General features: G+C 32.6%; 3 protein-coding genes across 5 annotated transcripts; 1 reads left to right on the top strand and 2 right to left on the bottom strand.

The window, feature by feature from the left end:
- Positions 1-1584: 1584 nt before the first annotated feature.
- Positions 1585-4821, bottom strand: LOC132627207 (uncharacterized). 2 transcript variants are annotated; one of them, XM_060342405.1, is made up of 2 exons: positions 4528-4821; positions 1585-4022 (listed from the first exon to the last, which is right to left on the bottom strand). In XM_060342405.1, exons 1-2 carry the CDS (start codon positions 4543-4545, stop codon positions 1629-1631), a joined length of 2412 nt encoding a protein of 803 aa, XP_060198388.1. In that variant the 5' UTR covers positions 4546-4821; the 3' UTR covers positions 1585-1628. The 2 variants fall into 2 exon arrangements, with proteins under 2 accessions (XP_060198388.1, XP_060198389.1); XM_060342406.1 differs by having other exon boundaries at positions 1585-3902; positions 4528-4820.
- Positions 4822-5775: 954 nt separating this feature from the next.
- Positions 5776-10143, top strand: LOC132627208 (cold-responsive protein kinase 1-like). 2 transcript variants are annotated; one of them, XM_060342407.1, is made up of 8 exons: positions 5776-6003; positions 6363-6694; positions 7663-8112; positions 8192-8352; positions 8531-8604; positions 8710-8857; positions 9004-9153; positions 9914-10143. In XM_060342407.1, the coding sequence occupies exons 2-8, from the start codon at positions 6505-6507 to the stop codon at positions 10001-10003; spliced, it is 1263 nt and encodes a 420-aa protein (XP_060198390.1). In that variant the 5' UTR covers positions 5776-6003; positions 6363-6504; the 3' UTR covers positions 10004-10143. The 2 variants fall into 2 exon arrangements, with proteins under 2 accessions (XP_060198390.1, XP_060198392.1); XM_060342409.1 differs by lacking the exon at positions 5776-6003 and having other exon boundaries at positions 6027-6694.
- A 6725-nt stretch (positions 10144-16868) lies between these two features.
- On the bottom strand, positions 16869-18504 carry LOC132622237 (uncharacterized). The gene is made up of 2 exons (XM_060336809.1): positions 18289-18504; positions 16869-18125 (listed from the first exon to the last, which is right to left on the bottom strand). Exons 1-2 carry the CDS (start codon positions 18294-18296, stop codon positions 17783-17785), a joined length of 351 nt encoding a protein of 116 aa, XP_060192792.1. The 5' UTR covers positions 18297-18504; the 3' UTR covers positions 16869-17782.
- Between the last annotated feature and the right edge of the window lie 869 nt (positions 18505-19373).

The following is a 19373-nucleotide window of genomic DNA, read 5'->3' on the forward strand; positions in this document are numbered from 1 at the left end:
TTCGTGACGGTTAAAGCAGAATGGAAATTTTTGTTGTCAGCCATTGAAGAGAGAAGAGGGAGGAGAAATGAAGGGGGGCGGCTACGGCTAGGGTTTTGGATGCTAGGGTTTTTAGGAGAAACCTAGTCTGATACCATGTAGGAAATCAATCTGTGATTTGTATTGATGTATGAAAGTCATTATATACAAAGTAGGTATCTCACTAGCAGCATAATACTAGGCTAAATTATAGGACCTAATTACTATACCTAAGGAAGAGAATATTTACAATATTTACGTAGACTTATTACATAGTCTATCAATAAGGATAAATGAATTGTGCTAAACGCATCCATCTCAATCTTCTGCTTCTCGACCTCTTTCGTATTTTCAGGATACGAGTCATCCAAAGCATAGACTGATCCTTCTCTCCGTAACAACGCCATGATCTTGATCTTCCAGATATTGAAGTTATTACTTCGCCCGTCAACATTTGCTACCTCAAACTTCATAGATGCCATAGTCTCCTCGTCTCCTAGATCTCACGATCTGTAGGATCTGATACCAATTGTTAGCGCAGAAACGATAAAAACACAGTAATTAACATGGTTCGGATCGATGTGATCCTAGTCCACGAAGAACGGCCGGAACTTTTATTAATATTAAGGGAGAAAGTAAGTTACAAAATTGAATACTCTTAGGTTCAATGTTTTATCCTACTTAATAAATCCTAACTAGCATGTATTTATACTACTAGGTCTAATACTTTTCTAGAAAGGATCTAAATCCCAATAACACTCAAAAACCAACAAAGAAAAAAGTTTCATTTTATTTCTTTCCGCTTTTGAGTCGGAATTAGTTTGAATATCTTCTCAACTTCACATGTTCTTTATAACAATATTTCGCTATAGCAGTCAAAAGATATCTGAACAAACGACGTCGTTATAGAGAGTTTTGACCGTATTATACAAACAAAGCATTTTTGCTCAGATTAGGTTCTTAACTCTTACTTTAAGCACTGATATTTTCATATAAGGAACCATTTCACCTGAATTTGTTCTATTGTTTGTTGAATAGCTTTGATTTTGGTCCATCAGTAGTTTGGGAATACAAATGGATCTTCAGGGAATTTGCATGGACCCTTGTTCAGAGTTCTTTATTCTTTTGTATTGCTTTCGTCACATGCTCTGGCTTTGTTTACCCTGTCTGTCTACTTTTTTCTCACTAAAAATGCATGGATAAGTCGCTACCTGTTAGTCATAAGTCTGATTCGTAAAACAAAAAACATTCACCATGCATTTTGAATGTCGTAACTATTTCAGTATATGTTGAATTGGGATTTTACTCTGTATAGACTATTATATTTAATGTTTGCGCATAAATGATTAATATTGTGTGATTGCAATATATTTTGTTGCCTATTTTGGTTGGAAAATCAGGCTTCTATTGGTAGTTATTTTGCTCCTTAGTTGGAAGAAGAGAAAAGGGAAGCTATTAATTTAAACAATTTCTTAAAGCTTGGTTTATCGAAAGGAAAGGAACAGGGGCGGAACCAGAATATTTGATAAGGGGATTCAAGAAAATTAAAAAATAAACACGCGAAGAAATCAAAACAAACACAATTCTCTATTGAAAGTGCAAGTATATTACTACAACTGTACACGACGAGGTTTCATTCCTTGAAATGTTTTTATAATAACATCATTAGAGATCCTATTAAACACATCTTTTTCTACATAAGGCACCAAGCAACCACTAAAATAACTCTCATTCATTCGACTCCGCAAGTCATTCTTGATAAACTTCATTGCCGAAAAAGTTCTTTCAACGGATGCAGTGGCAACTGGCAAGAGCAAGGCAAGTTTCACTAAGAGGAATACAAGAGGGTAGTTTGAATGCTTCTTTGTCTGAACTAATCTTTTTGAAAGATCACAAAGTCCTTTTAGATCGGAGAACCTTTCATCAAGATCACGAACATCAATAATGTAACTTGCAAGTTGATTCTCAAGAACCCCCATACTAAATTCATCAAAGTCATCAGGATAATGTTCAGCCATTCTCATTATTTTCCTGAGATCAAAACTAGAAAATGAGTCAATTGGATTTAAACAAGCAATTCCATGAAGCAAATCAGTAGTTACTTCATCAAAACGATAAGAAAGCTCTTGAATTTGCCAATCAATAACTTTGCAAAACACTTCAACGTAATAATGGTGTGAGATAGTACAACCAGCAAGTTTACGTCGTGATCTCAAAGAGGTAAAGTACGGCTCATCTAACTTAGGTATCAAAATTTGATACTTGATACAAAATTTAGATACTTTATCAATAAGCGAACCCCATTCTTCCTCCCTTAACTTTTGCAACCTTTTCTTTGCTACTTGAACAAGTAGCATGGCATTTACGATATCTTGCTCTTTTTTCTGTAAGCATTTGTTAAGCTCATCTGTGATTGCTAAAATATCTCTCATCAAATGCAATGTGAATGCAACATCAAATGTTTGACATGCTCTGAGAAATCCCATTGCCTTGGCACTTTCATCTGGACAATGTGAATCAACAACAATATCATTAAGTACATCAACAATTGAACCAAACATAAGAATAAAGTTACTAAAAGATTTGTAGTGGGATCCCCAACGAGTATCACAAGCTCTAGTAAGACCAAATTCTTGATGCAAGCCTCTACCAGTTTCAAGTTCACCCATATCTAATGCCTCTTGAACTCTTTTCTTTTGAGATTCTCGATATTCATCCATGCGTTTAAAAGAAGCTCCCAACATATTCAAAATACTTGAAACCAATAGTACAAGCTCCCCCACTTCAACACACTTTTTAGAAACCGCAACAAGACTTAGTTGAAGTTGATGAGCAAAGCAATGAACAGAATGAGCCGATCTACTTTCTTGCTTAATCAACATTTTAAGGCCATTGATTCTACCTTGCATATTACTTGCCCCATCATAACATTGTCCACGTACATAAGAAAGACTCAAGGAATGTTGAGCAAGTAAATTAACAATTGCTTCTTTTAGAGATGATGCACAAGTATCTTGAACATGAATAATGTCGATAAGTCGCTCCATCACAAATCCCATTCTATCAACATATCGTAAAACAACGGCCATTTGCTCCTTGCGCGATACATCAAAAGATTCATCAACCAACAAGGCAAAGTAATCACCATTTAATTCTTCTATGATAGCCTTAATTGTTTCAATTTTGCATGCAGTCACAATTTCTTTTTGAATCATTGGAGAAGTCATCAGATCATTTTGTGGAGCATGTTTCAATACAAAATCTTTAATGTTATCACACCTTTCAGAATACCATGAAAGAATTTCAAGAAAATTACCTCTGCTAAGTGATGATTTAGATTCATCATGACCCCGAAATGCCGATCCTTGATTCAAAAGAAGCCTTACAACATCAACTGAAGCAGTTAAGCGGAGCCAATACTCATGCTTAAATTGAGAATCTTGCCTCACAAGTGCAGATTGAATAGATTGTTCTTGTCGCACTAGATCTTCACAATTCTTTCTTGCATGATTATGAATGCTATTTCCGCCACCAACATGTTTTTTAAGACTCTTCTTTTTTTGCCAACTCCTAAACCCTATGGCCGAAAATACATCACCCCCTCCTTGATGAATATTATCGTTTGCAAATAGATAGAAATTCAAACAAAAGACTGCATCTTTACTTTCACTATACTCTAACCAATTAGAATACTCACTAAACCACTGAGGATTAAAATGACGCATGTCTCTAGAAAATTTTGTTTTAGGATACTCTTTAAGCCGCGGTTGACAAGGACCTCTCCTAAGGTATTCTCTTCGAATGACATCACGATGATTTGGATGAAAGTCCAAGATTTGAGTTCTTTCACCCGGATCATGCTTTAAAGAATTCAAATCAAATTCCTGAGAAGAAAGCAATGGTACTTCTGAGTGGTTGACATTTTCTTCTAGATTAGGTTGATCATGAGAGTCCAAACTTGATTTTGGAACTTTGGTAAAATAATTCTTCACTAACTTTTGAGACTGAATTATAATAAAAAAATTAGTTAGAATTAAAGACACAATGTCAATCTTAAAAGCCAATAAAATAAAGCCTATTTAAGAACATCTAAATGTGAGAATAAAAACTCAATCTTGTATATAGCAAATAGCAATACAGCAAAAAACAATTAGTAACCTTAACTCCTTAAGCTGTTAAGCATATCCCATTTCAAAAACTCTAGCAAATGTCTCAATAAGCAAGAAAACAATTTAACCACAATCCAACACACATAAAAGGGAATTGATTACTAAATAAAAATCTACACTTTGATTCTTTTATTAGCTAAAAACAAATATCTAGAAGACCAATTTTGCAAACAAACAACATTTAAAAATTAAAACAATCAAGACTTGGGGTTCATGGATGGAAAATGGATCAGCTACCCATTTCACAAAATGGGTTGATTAACAACTAACAAGAAACAATAATGGATTTATTGTGATTTTGAGTATGGTTAAAATAAAAAGAGGGAAAAAAAAGAAATACCTTAGAATTGGAAGCCATGGGCCAAGAAGAAATGACAGAGACACAGAGTAGGAGGCGCAGCGCAGTAGTAACAAATGAGCAATGTTAACACTTCTGAAATTAGGGATTCTATATCCCAGCCAAATCAACACCAAATCAACTGCAAAGAGGACCAAGTTTTACAAAGGAGACGACTCATATGGACTATGGAGACAGATAATCAATGAAGAAACAGGATTTGGGATTATTGGAGAGAGAAGTTGTTTTGCTTTTCATGTCCCCTTTTCCCGTTTTGTTGTCTGACACTAATTTGTTTTCTTTATTTAATAAATAAAAGCTCCACTAAGTCTTCTTAGTGGAAAGTTACTTAAAAAAAAAAAGCCAAATGGCCCACGTTTTTTTTAATAATAATAAATAAAGTGATGTCATTTTTTTTTTTTTAGGGACTGCCGACTGGATGAAAAAAGTAAAAAAATGTGTCATTGCCGAGATTCGAACCCGCGACCGCGGGCTCAATCTCAGGCGCCTTATCCACTGATCCACAATCTCCATTTGTTAAGGGGATGCAAAAATAATATTTGTACATGAATAAAAAAATTGGCAGTATATATATAGTGCAATTTTTCGACGAAGGGGGTTCGGTTGCCACCCCTCGCACCCCTGTAGCTCCGCCCCTGGAAAGGAACATGAGAGACTTTCTCAACTTGAAGAGGATATGTGCTTTTTAATGTTGGAAATAACAATCCAGAATCATAAGTAAATCATAAGACAGTGATGTGAATTCTTAGAAGAATAGTAAGGGCACTTACCTTGATCCATTGTAAGAATCGACAAAATGAAGTCATGATCTTCTAAGTCTTGTTACGTCATTTATGATACTTCTCTTAATGGAACAGAGATGAAAAGAAAATCAGTAACAGAGTTACGGACCACAACCAATATACAATAGTGAGACACCTCTTCGGAAGAGACACAACTCTTCAAATCTAACTTTCAGAAGAGGTGTCACTCTTCAATTATGAACCCATCAATTATATCTGAAGAGTGAGCTAGGTTTCTACGCATATAAAATCCATACCTTATAACATAAAATTTATATATAGCCCATAAAAATAACACTTTATTAGATCAGAAAAATGTGCGTCTTTAATTAATAGCAATCTATGTACAATTATATTAAATATGTGAGTCCGCTAAATGGAGAATTTGTAACATTTAAGTCCATGAAACTAGCCCTCAACCCACTGATGGGATCATAAACATTTTGCTTTCATGAAGATAACAGCAAAATTAAGCTATTGTACTTAGAAAAACTACATCAAATCCATGATATGCATGAATGTACAATTAAGTAGAGCTGAGTCAACACATTTTTCCTCAGCACAAATGGTCTTTGTTTGTTCCATATCTGGTGTTTATGCTGTCACTTTGTGGGCTTCTTAACTGTCTGATACAAACAGAAACACATAAATCTAAAGCTCTATAATTTTATCAAAGGTGGAATAGTTGTCTTGCAAGACTTCTCTTATTTTACTCAAGAAAAAACATGTCTTTTGTACTTGTTACAAGAATTGTTTTTACTTATCCTTAATAATTGAGCCTCTCGGATAAATTCATTATCTTCTTCCGACTTAAATCCATGAAAAACCATGTCTGCATTTTGTAGTTGTAACATGGAATCCACTTTATCTTTCAGAATTAAACCTCTCGGATTAATTTTATATCATCTGCTTCCCAGTTTCGTTTTACGGATTTTATGTTTATTTGGCTCTATATTGCTGATAGAATCTCATCTCTATTCGACTCTATGACTTTTTTTTTAATTCTCTAATATTGACAAGACTAAACCCTTACAGGCACCTCAGGCGGGATTTGACCTACTACCTTAAACACATACCTTGCAAAGTTGCATTAATTGGTGATAACTTATTCGTGAAGGTTGTGAGACCTTATCCCATAGTTGATGTTGACAACATAGAGCATAAGTTATACTTTGCTATGTCCAAACAAGTACCCTTGGCACCTCCTCCAAATGCAGAGAACACAGAGCAGTCTGTTGTTTCAATAAACTATTCAGGTTATGTGGAAAGCTCCGAAATACCAGAGAATGAAGCGGTCATGTATAATCAACCGGAGAATAGCACTTCACATGGAGATTTTAGTGCCAATTCTATGCCAGAAAGATCAGGTGAGCTAGCATGATGATAATCTAAAAAAAATGCAGTCATTTGGGTACTGTTGACCATGTCTTTAGATACCATTGGCTGTATATCGTTACCCCTGTTTAGTCATTTGGGTACTGTTTTTTTTCTTCTTTTTTTTTTTTTTTAGTTTCTCAGATATCCTTGTAGAGACAAGTAAAAAAGCTCCTTCATTCTAATGTCAACAAGTAGGCATATACACCGTACACCTAAATGAAACAAAGCAGATGCATGAATTTTTTCGTTAATTCCAGCATAAAATTCTGCTGCTGTTACAAAACTCCCTTTTAACATTTATGTAATAGAAATCACTAATGATTAAGTATGATACTCATGTTTACTTTAAGAAAATATTACTGTAGTCAAGTAATATTGTGTTCATGGATAACAATTTTGGTTGTAAAATAAGCTGGTTATTCATTTTCTGGAAAAGTGGATTATTGTTCTGGCATATGAACTCCTCATTAAGAATTTGGTAAATCATCATTTTTTGATAAAGTTTTCTGTGGCGATACTTTTAAGTTGCGGAAGTGCATTGTCATCCAACTTTGAGGGTTCGTACCCGCTTTATGGTTTGAATCCTACTCTACATAGTAGGGAGAGGTCAGAAGAGGAATTCTTGACAATATCTTCCCTTTCAGTTTGCATGATTTTAAGAAACATCTTCTGTTTTTCTGAATGTTGGTAGTCCTTTTGTAGTTCGGATTCTTGTTCAACATAGGTAAGAAGAGGACTCCTTAGAAATACCTTTCCTTATAGTTTTCATGATTCTAAAACAGGCTGTCTGTTTTCATTGTATTTTAAACTAGTTGAATTGTATAGATCTGTTACAGTATTGGCCTCTATGATTTTGGGGAAAGATGTCACAGTCTCTAGTATAAAACTGTATGATTTGATACAAAGTAGGGAATTGTTTCCTGTCCTTCCTGCTTTAATTGTTTGACAATTTTAACAGGTGGGTCTGCCAGAGGAGATATAAAGCATTCAATCCCTCCTGTTTTCCAGAAAGAACGAAGACCATTGACATCATGGAGATCCTCTAATACACCATATCTTTGTATTGCTTGTGGAGCAAAGACAGAACTATATATCAAGGATTCAATGAGATTCAGTTTCTCAGAAATACAGCTGGCAACAGATGATTTTTCAAAGGATAAGTTGCTTGGAGAAGGTGGATATGGTCATGTATACAAAGGTCGGTTAAAAGATGGGCAGGTCATTGCTGCAAAGGTGCGGAAGGAAGCAAGCACACAAGGGTTTTCCGAGTTTCATTCTGAAGTTTATGTTTTGAGCTTTGCACGTCACAAAAACATTGTGATGCTTTTGGGCTATTGCTGCAAGGAAAATGTTAACATCTTGGTCTATGAATTCATCTGCAATAATTCTCTTGAGTGGCACTTATTCGGTATGTATAATTTGATAATCACACACTACTCCAGCAACATAAAGCTCATAAATATTTATTTTGGGTTATATCTTGACAGAGAATGCAGAAAATGTTCTTGAGTGGCACCGTAGATATGCAATTGCCATTGGCACTGCAAAGGGATTGCGTTTTCTGCATGAAGAATGTCGTGGAGGTCCAATTATTCATCGTGACCTGAGGCCGAGCAATATACTGCTCACTCATGACTATGTTCCCATGGTAAATTTATACATTTTGATTCAAACGCATAGAATTTTTTAGACTGTTAATATTGTTGGACTAAATAGAACGAACAGAAACTTTTTAGTTACCCAGTGACCTGAATAAAATCAACTGGGAAGCTAATATTAATTCCGTTCTTTCTATGGATGATTCTGTTTGTTTTCATTTTTCATAGCTAGGTGACTTTGGCCTGGCTAAGTGGAAGACAAATGAGGATAAGATATACACAAGGATACTTGGCACATTGGGGTGTGAACAAGTCCTTTAACTCATTGGATTCATAGAATCTTATATTGTCTATAGATGACAACTTTGTGACAGATATTCACCAAAAGCTTCTCTTGCTTCATGCAGATATCTTGCTCCTGAATATGCAGAGAATGGCATTGTGTCTGTTAGAACAGATGTCTACGCATTTGGCATTGTTCTTATACAACTACTTTCAGGACGCAAAGCCATAGATTCAATGAGAGAGGACAGTCATCATTCCCTTAGACAATGGGTGTGTTCTTTGGGTTTTTTTACTTGGCATGGCAGTCAAATGTGATTCCCTTAAATAATGTAGCTAGTCTAGGATCCTTCATTTTCCAAAAAATAAAAAAAAAACACAGTGCAATTTTAGCGGAAGTTTCTCTTTTGCATTTTCAGGCAATTGCACTCATTGAAAGGCTTGCATTGCATGAGCTCATTGATCCTCGCATAGGCGACTCTTATGACACATTTGAAGTGTACCACATGGCTAGAACAGCATTCTTGTGTGTGCAGAATGACCCTGAGCTGCGGCCATCAATGGGAGAGGTAAATTTTGTCGATTTACGGAGTTAATTTGTTGATTAACTGCTAAATAATAGAAGAACACTGAACATATAATCAGCCTACTAATCCATGTCAAAGATCTTATTCTTTTTGTTTTGAAGTTTCATGTACGTACCAGTCCATCTTTATTCTCTTCATAATTTTCTCCAATGTAACATTAAAGAAGCATAAACAAAAAAAAAGTAGAATTTTCAATTGAAATACAGCCAATGTTATGACTCTGAGCAGTAGTACATAATACAGAAGTGATATTTTCGAACATTAGAAATCGGAAGTCAATCTATTCGGTCTTAATTTGGAGTTGAAAAACTACGTTCTCGCTTTGTAATTTGCTCTCTGCTACAAGGCTGTGTCTATTAAGTATCATCTTATTTCTCCAACCTCTAATTGATAGTCTTTTTGTCACACTTGAGTATTGGCTTCCGTCATTTGATGATGCAAAACTAGAGATAGATTGCTTACAAGAGACTATATTACCCCAGTTTCCTAAAAGAAGGGTGAATTGCCAACTCATTCTAGTTCCCATAAGGGAAAAACCTACAATCTGGTTGAAGCTACTTGGTAGAAGAGAAAGAATTTATTGACTATACTGAACTCTAATCTGTACTATAAAACAACTTAATTTTGGTAGCAAAAGTAACCTGATGTAACCAGACGAATCTTGCTTACTGAGTATGGATAGCATATCTTCTTTGTCATTTCACTCAAGTGATGAACTAGCCGGTTGCAAACATAAATGCAGGTCTTGCGTCTTCTTCAAGGGGAGTTAGACCATCTCCACCAGATCGCGGAGCAGTTTGTGCCTCATTTTGTTCCACATTTTAGTAAATAGAAACGTGATCAGCCATGTTATGTTTAATTTGTTGTTACAACGGTCGGATGTTTTACATTTCTGTGACTAGGGAAAGGAAAAAGAGCTGTGTAAGCTTTGTTTGGTGTGACAGTTAATAATACAAGTAATACTTTTAAACAGTTCAACTAGTATAAATTCCATTTATCTTGTTATACTCTCGTACATTGAAGATGTAAGCTTAGTTTTGTATGGCACTTTTTAATACAAGCCATATGTTGTGATCTTCTCACTGGTTAGTACAAATACCTCAATGACGAGCTATTTTGATCATTTTTCATCTCTCATACACTTAAACTCAGCTAAAACGGGATAATAATAGTTATGTACAACACTCCATCACTAAGGTAAGTTTATTGAAAGCTTAGTTCCATTTGTTACCTGGATGGATCTTGACTAGATTTTCCAATTTCCCCAAATCAAGAAACCAAAAACCATTACTCCACTTAATGGTTTTGGGATTTTGATCACTTGTAGTGGGGGGACTAACCGTATTGGGCTAAATTCGTACAACACAGTTGGACTTGTATCATTAGGACACGTGGCTTAAGGAATAAGTCAAATATGAGTCAGCATTGAGTGGCACCCAAGGAAATGCCATTGCACCGGAAGAACCATTTGGTCCGGTAGACTGTTGGAGTAGCTCCGAAAGAGAGCTCAACGGACTGTCATTACGGATCAAATTGAACGTTCTATACTGATGTTATTAGGCTTAATGGACCTCTTTATTGCTCATTATTATTACTCAATTAATACTCATTATGAGCCGGGGCGTCATGCATGGAATGTGTGCCCCTAGCTCCTAGAATAAATAGAAATCATTCCCATTGTAAGGACACGAAATTCAAGAGGAATACACTATACTTATACGTAATTGCTTCATTTCTTAAGTTCTTTATCGTTTTATTGAGTGCTTAATCACAAGCTTAGCCGGAGGAACAAGCACCGGGCTCGATCGAGGCTCAAGTTATTCTCAATTTTTTTGCTTTATTTTGTTTACATTCGATTTACTTGCATATTATATTGATTTACGGGTCATTTTGATCCACGTGTCTTTGACCACGAACACAAATTCAACTGAACCATTTTCCCGATAAACATAACTTTAAAAAGATTTATACACGTCAATAAAAAAAGATTTGTGATTACCAAGAGTGGATGATGGAAATACCAAAAAATTACACACTACATATATAAAGATAAATAACTCAAAATATCAAGAAAAAATTTACACTAACTTTATTTCTTAAAATATAATATTCACTTAGGTTTTTTAAAAGTTAAACTTATACCAAAGTAATCTTTGTGTTATCTGTGTAATTGCATTTTAACGTGGAACGAATATGTCATTTAATGTGGAAAAAATATGATATTTAAAAATATTTGAATAGAAAGATAAAACTACTTAAATTTTAATTCAAATTGAAAATAATATTTGAATTGAGATAAAAGAATCTTAGATTTGAAAAAGTGTCATAATAGAAAGTATGGTTTAATTTCTTATTTTCTATTTAACGGGTCATATTTGATTGGATATAAAATATGAGTTTGGTTAAATGAGTTTGATGGGTTAAATAGGTATATTATTCAAAAAATTTAGCTTGAATAACATGACATGTCAACTAGGAGAGAATGAGACTTTTGAGATGTTTAGTATATTTTGAAGAAAATAATGATAGTTGAGTGATTTTGAGCCTGTTTGGATTTGCTTATTTTAGTTGATTTTAAGCCAAAATAGCTTTTAATCAATTTTTGTAGTGTTTTGAGTATGATAAAAAGTGCTTATCTATATATCTATATATCTATATATATAAAATAGGAGAGGTATAAGTAATGTGGTTAAGCCAAGTGACAAGCTAATAACAAGCCACTTGGCAATTTTAAGACAAACTTTATTTCACTATGTAATAACATTGAATTTAAATTAAAAGATTAATTTTTTAATCTATTGATAATTCTTTTGAATTTAAATTGCAAGCTAAAATTTTTGAACGGATAAGAAGCTAATTATTTGAATTTGAACAAATATCAACTACTACTCCTATATGTATAAACGACGAGGGATTCTTTTAACAAAATTTAGTACGTATTTTTTTGGCTTAGTAAAATAAATAAATAAATAAATAGATAAATATTAGTACCCTTCTTAAAATGATATGAGTTACTTATTACAAAGATATCTTCCATATTATACGCAATATTGTAACGACAATCTGGTATCACTTTATTTAGAGAAAAGAAGAAGAAAGTATCAAAATATATATAAAAGAAGTATAAAAAATAAACAAAAAGATAAATACGATTTTAGAATCCTATCTTATTAAAAAAAATGCTTAAATTTGAATTTGAATTTGAAGTGAAAGATAAGATTGAGGTAAAAGATTTTGATTTTGAATTTGAATAAGAAGGATATATATATTGAGGCGGAGGATTTCTAGCTACTCTCACAATTCTTTTGCTTTTGTACTTCCCCCTAGAGAAACCCATCTGTTGCCTCCTTTTTTTATGCTCTTTCAATTTACTTTTGTATTTTCTGTTCTTTCCAACCATAGACGACATGCAATGAATATTAGGACAGACATTGATTTATTTGACTGCATATAAACATATTAGAGTGGGATAATTAGCCTTAGCGGTAGTTTATGTCTTTTGTGATGTTAATTAAATGGGTGGTATATGCTTAATTTAATTCTTTAGTTGTGTGTCTTTTTCAATTATTTACTTCTTATTTGCATCTAGGAATATATGTAGGTGTTATATATGTTGATTGTGGAAAACTCATGGTTTTTTTTTCCCCTTTTTCTATAGGCTCCTAATACATCAGCTATTTTTTATTGAAGATCTCAATTTCACTGCAAGCCGAAAATCTACTTCCGCATACAAGGTAACACTCTCATTTTCTACATATAGGGTTCCATAAGAATGTCTTTAATATATGAAAATTTTATGAATCAACTGGAATGAGATTCGGGATGTTGTTAAGCACTTCTTGAAAACTAATAGTGTCAAATTTTGATTTTGAATTTATATTGTAAGATGAAGATATTTGAATAAAAATAAAACAAATTTAATTGAAAGATTACAAGATTGAATTGAGATAAATGTTTTTTAGTTGACATCAAAATTTTGAATTTTATTTGAATTAAAAGGTAAAAACATTTTTATTTGTAATCAGTTTTTAATCCAAATAGGCGTAAATGTTGGACTATGGATATTATAGGTGTTATATTTCATTTTAAACAGGATAGGTAGCTTAAAGGTTTGGTATAAATTGTTAATTTTTAATGTCTTATCTAAAATTAGTTCAGAAATAAATTCATGCAAATACCATTCAACATTTTTATAGGATTATCTAGATAGTCATATCTGTAGGATAAGGATCGATAGAATTTTAAATATATTTTATTTTCAAAAGCTTGTTGCCGATATGAATATCAAACTTGAGTTTAAAATCAATTTTAACCTCTTATATATACCCCTTGCAATACACAAAATAACGTTAGATTTTCTTTTTTTAATGTGAAATGCGGTCCTTGTTTTGTACTTTTTACAATTTTTTAAAGATAAGTATTAAAATTTATTTCGTATCACCAGAGTAATACATCTAAAATTTATTTGGTATCTGTGAAGTAATCTTTTGGTAATTTGAAAGGAATATTTTTAATGCTAAGAAATGAAGTTTTCCAATACATCAATACATTTTTTTGAATTTCAATTGAAAGATTAAAATTTTCAAATTTGAAAACAAACTGTGAAAGATAAAGTTTTTGAATCAAATTTGTATGGGTGGGGGGGGGGGGGGGGGGTTGTAAAGATAACGAGAGCATATGATACAATTGAATCTTATTTTCCTCTATATAAAGAGATTAATTAGTACATTTCTTGCCTTCTCTTCATTCTTTGAATTCCACTTTCATATTTCTTTTATCTTATGTCAATTCTCCTTTACTTATATAAAATGTATTGCAATTATATGCAGATGAAGATATATATTTATTGAGCTACAATCATAAATGGAGAATCGTCACAAATTAATGAGGTATGATATCCTAGAATATATGTGTCTGTTCACTATCTGAAATTTTTGAAATGTAACAAATTTCGCATAAAAAAAAAAAGAATTCAATTATTTTAATCAGGTATATATATTCCAGTCATTTATTACTTCTCCTCTCGCTTCTTCCTTTTTTTTTCTTCTTTTCTATAAAGGGGGGTACAAACTGTTGGGGAGGGAGGTGCGTATCCGAGAGGATTGAGCAAGGAAATATAAAATCTAAAGTAAAAACAACAATTCTATAGTAAAGTATGTTGATAAATTTTTGTACGGAACTAAAAGTTAAAAGATTAATATTCTTGGACATATGATATTTTTATGTGGATTTGCAGTCGGGTACGTTTTGCAGTCAAATTCAATATGTGATATTGCTTTCAAATCACATCACTCCATTAAAAGTGCAAAAAAAAAAAAAAAAAAAAAGAAGGATGTTAAATTAAATATGTGAAGAACTTATAGTTATTGATTTGGGAAGTGATATAAAGTAAATCAACTACTATTTGTTGGTCCATTGTTGTCAGAGAACAAGTGAAATAGTACTGAAATGTTGGGAGATCATGCAAATTGGGTGGGGGGACTAAATGATGTTATTTATTGATAAAATGGTAAAAAAAAAAATGGGGGAAAGAGTTATTGCTTATACTTCACTCAAAATGTTTCCCTTAATATTTTTAACAAGTAACTTCTCATAATATAAGATTTATTAGTATTTGAAATTATAATAATAATTATATTATGAATAAGACCGTATATAGAAGACTTAATAAATAGAATCAAATGAAAAAATATCAGATATAAACTAATTCAAGTACCACATTAAAAAATTAAATATATAAATTAATTTATCATATGGGTAACTCTAGCACATAGCATTCATAAGTTCTTTCGCTTTCAAAGTCACATTTAGAATGAGTTACTTAACAATAGTTGTGTCAAATAAAGTTTTTCTTTTGTAATGATACGATTTTTATATGTCATAGATCAATACTTAATCAGGATTTTTGATGAACAAAGTTAATCATAATAAGATTTGGATTTTATTAAATTAATGTAATCTAATGTGTTAAAATAAGTAAAATTACATTTAATATTTTACAAATTTACTTAAATATCTCAATGATATATAGTGATTTTTTATTATATCAAACAAATAAGATAATGATTTTCTATGATTAGTTCCATTTGATACCCGTCGCGCATCGCGCAGGTACGAATACTAGTATATAAAAAAGGAGAGGTACAAGTAATGTGGTTAAGCCAAGTGGCAAGCTAATAACAAGCCATTTGGCAATTTTAAGACAAAGCTAATGAGAATTAGGACAATGCAAATTTAAAACATAATTTTTAAAATTGACAAAATAAAGTTATTAAATTTGAATTGAAAGATAAGCACTGACAGCATCAAATTCAAAATCAACAAATTTCCATTTCGTGCTTTTACTTATTGAACTTGCAATTATTTTAAAGTTTTAAAATTTGAGTTAAAGTTATCCAAATCCTATTAATAAGTAATAAGATTCCATATATATTTGAACAGTTATCTTCTATATATAATTATATACTATGCCTAAATTTAAAAATTATTACTCAACATGGTAATCGAATAATAGATATATATTAATATTTACAACAATTGGTATTTTTTTCAGTCAAAAGAAATCTATATATATATATATATATATATATAATAGGAGAGATACAAGTAATATGATTAAGCCAAATTGCAAGCTAATAATTAGTCACTTGGCAATTTTAAGACTATATTAATTATATATTATTTGTTGTATATATATATCTACTAAAAAACCGGCGTATAGTGACGGAATATTAGCGATAGACCATATTCTGTCGCTAATTAACGACGGATTAGCTACGGAATGCTCATTTTGTCGCGAGAAAAACAACTAAAATTTTATCTCATTATATAGCGACGGATTAGCAACGAAAACTGAATTTCGTCACTAATTATTAGCGCAAAATTTTGGCGCCTTAGATTTCATTACAGATTTAGCAACAAAAGAGGCGCGATAAATTTTATTTTTATGTAGTGACGGATTCAACAACGGAAAATCCATCGCCAGACCTTTCAATTTTTCTCCAAAAAATATATATTCGCAGCAACGGAAAAATTCATTGCAATATTAATTATTAAAAGAAGTCAATGTATTATTTAGCGACGGAATATAAAATCTTTCGCTAGTCCGTCGTTAAATATTAAAAAAAAAAAAAGACATATCCTAGGGCACTCATTTATTTCCTCTCACTTCAAACACACCCAACACACACACACACACACACACACACACACACACAGAGAGAGAGAGAGAGAGAGAGCGCGAAATTGTGAATTTAGATCAAAATAATGTGAATCTAGGGTTTCTATTGTGTTTTTCTCTTCTTCTGCTGCATCTTTTATCTAAAGGACAGGTATGTTTTGTTTTTTCTATGTTTTATGGGCAATTTCTTTCTTCTTTATCTCTTTCTTTGTGTTTTCTGACATTAAATCTGAAATAGAAGTTAAAAAATCTGTGTTTTTTTGCTTATTATCTAAAGGACAGAGCGTTGTTAAGTGTTTTCTTGCTAAAATCGAAGTTGGGTGTCTTGAAAAACTGTTGGGTTTATAATTTATTTGAAGGTTAAGTGTTGGGAATCTCTATTTGGGCCAAAATCTGATGAAAATGGAAATTCGACCTTTGTTTGTGCTAAACCTTGTAGGGTAATATTATTTGGTGCTTAAAGCTTGTTTTAATTCGTTGCATGTCGAGAAAAAGCTTGAAGAACTCAACATTCTTTATATTATGTGATTGGAAATCAGTGTTAGTGAACTGGGTTTCTTACTCGATTCTTAAAACTCATCTTATTCACATCTAAATATTGTTATGATAGTGGCATTGATTGAATATTTTAAGATTTTGCTGTACTTTCTTCTCTTGTTCTTTGTTTATTTTCTAAGCCCTTTTTCTTGACTGGTAAGAATTCATTCTCTTTTAAAATTTTACTATGTTTGGTTCATTCTAGTGTGGCTGTAAATTGATTTTTTTTTTTTTTGTGAGAATTAAAATTGGGGAAAAAGAACTTCGTTGGTGCTAGAATCTTAGTTTGGTTTTGCTGAAATTTTGTGTTTTAGTTAGATCTGTGATTGATCTTTTCTTCATTTTGTAGTTTTCCATTGTATAGCAAATGCAAAATAATTCACCAGGGGGGAGATTAAGGTTTCCAAAAGAATCATGCATGTCAACTATTTTTTTTTTTAAAATTAAAGTCCACTAGGCATTTTGGTGCCTAGGGATAATTTTATAAATTTTTCTCAAAGCAAATCCAAAAGTTATTTACAAATGTAGCCAAAGGCTAATAATAAGAGCACATTAAACTAATGACCAAATTAAGATTTATAGTTGTCTTAACTTGATACTACAAATTGCTAAAGAATTAATTAAAAGAAGTAGAATTAAAAGTGTAAAATGAAATGAATAACTTGATCTTGAACAGTTGATGATCAAATCAAGACCAAAATACTGCTACTTGATGCAGCAGATGAAGTCTTGTGATCTTGACTAGAGGTGCTGCATGTAGAAATTGATGAATTAACCAGCAATCATGATCATTAATAATAGAGTAGTAAATTCCTGAAGATCAACCAGTAACTTTATCACCTCTACTTGCATTCTAAACTGATGTAAGTTTCATTGGCAACTGAATTTCCCATGTCATTGTAACAAAAATCCAGCTGCTTCTTGCATTTTTGACAGCCCCTTGCAGAAAATACACCTGCTGAAAAATGCAAAAAACCAGCAATTTTGCTGAACTGCTACTGGCTGCAGTTTTCTTTTGAATCCTTGTCTTGCATGTATGGCCCGGTCTTGAACTTTCATAGAACCAATACATTTTCCAAGTACTGTCTCCCCCTTAGTGGAATGAGTACCATAAGGTACTAATACCACCACTAAGGAAGATTCAATAAGTAGATCATGAATGGCCTTATTTAAAGACAGTAGCATCAGTGCCTTGCCTCTTTCTATTCTCAATACCAATTCAACACAGTCCCATATACTGTTTAAAATGGATTAAATCCATAGAACAATAAGAAAACTTAGTTGCAGTCAATATGTACTGAGTACATCCAGTTGCATCATTTGATACTAATTAATCAGCATTGGAACTTAGAATGTTACAGAAAATCATGACTCAAAAACCGTAAAGTGCAGTTCTGTACCTGAACATGATTTAGGTCCACATCGTTCTCCCTGAGAAACAAATGAAGTCTTGAAAGTTTTCTGGAGTAGGTCGATAATGTCCACTGTGAGGCCACACAACCTGCTTGAAAACAACCAAAACAAGAAAAAGAGTTACTTAGCATTGAAAGAAAGATTTGTAGCGATTCAATACCTTCAAATCTCCTTGTTCCACAACTATCCTGCCAGCAGTTAAAATGGCCCTCCGGTCAAGAAACTAGAATGCTGAAATGTTCCTTTCCTTTTCTTCCCAATATATAAGGTTTTAGAGGTGCTTAGGACAAATATCCATTTAGTGCCTTTTGTTTCACCAATGGTGTCAAGGAGTTTCCCAGTTTCTTTGTACAAGAGCTTTACATCTATTTTTAAAGAAAATAAACCAATCATGGTAAGTAAAAGTTAAAAGTATCAAATATGCAAGAAATTATTTATGAGAAGACTGATAGATGGACTTAAGACATACAGGACCAAGGTACTTGATGCATTACTGATGTAGTTTCCATCGCAGGCATTTCTCAACAAGATTAACTTCTTTGCTTTCTCCAATATCCAACCTGCTTCAGAGTAAAATGATTAGCAAATGAAAAAGAATTTTATGTTATATGATCATTAAAAAGATTGTATAAATTTATTCAGACAATTACCAGTAGAAGAAGGGCTCTTTGCTTTGAGAATGCAATCATTGAACTTAATGGAAATGCAAGTTGTGTCCTTAACGATGTCGTGGATCGATCTATTAGACATATAACCACCTCCAAGTTAGTCCAAATGACATAAAATTGACCAAAAAGACAATCAAGATAGCATAAACAATTTACTTACAGCTTCAAGCCAATGTTGTAAAGCAAGTTTTTGGGATTTACCATTCTTAGATAAGCCTTTGCCTACCTGCATGAAGAAACAGAAAAGGTGTGTTTTTGGGCTTTACTTACCTAGGTTTTTGAAGATAAGCCCTGAAGGTAAAGTTCCACTTATTAAGCTTGATGAAAAATAGGTTCTGGATTCAGATGTCATCACACAGGCACTGGAGAAGAAGTTTCCTGAACCTGCACTAACAACACCTCCT

Source organism: Lycium barbarum, chromosome 2 (genome assembly GCF_019175385.1).
Source record: "Lycium barbarum isolate Lr01 chromosome 2, ASM1917538v2, whole genome shotgun sequence".
In the NCBI taxonomy this organism is placed as follows: Eukaryota; Viridiplantae; Streptophyta; class Magnoliopsida; order Solanales; family Solanaceae; genus Lycium; species Lycium barbarum.

Excerpts from the sequence above, each read along its gene's own strand:
- LOC132627208 (XM_060342407.1), top strand. The coding sequence starts at position 6,505 with ATGTCCAAACAAGTACCCTTGGCACCTCCTCCAAATGCAGAGAACACA. Across the intron at positions 6,695-7,662 it reads TTCTATGCCAGAAAGATCAG|GTGGGTCTGCCAGAGGAGAT; the intron begins GTGAGCTAGCAT and ends CAATTTTAACAG. Across the intron at positions 8,353-8,530 it reads CTCATGACTATGTTCCCATG|CTAGGTGACTTTGGCCTGGC; the intron begins GTAAATTTATAC and ends CATTTTTCATAG.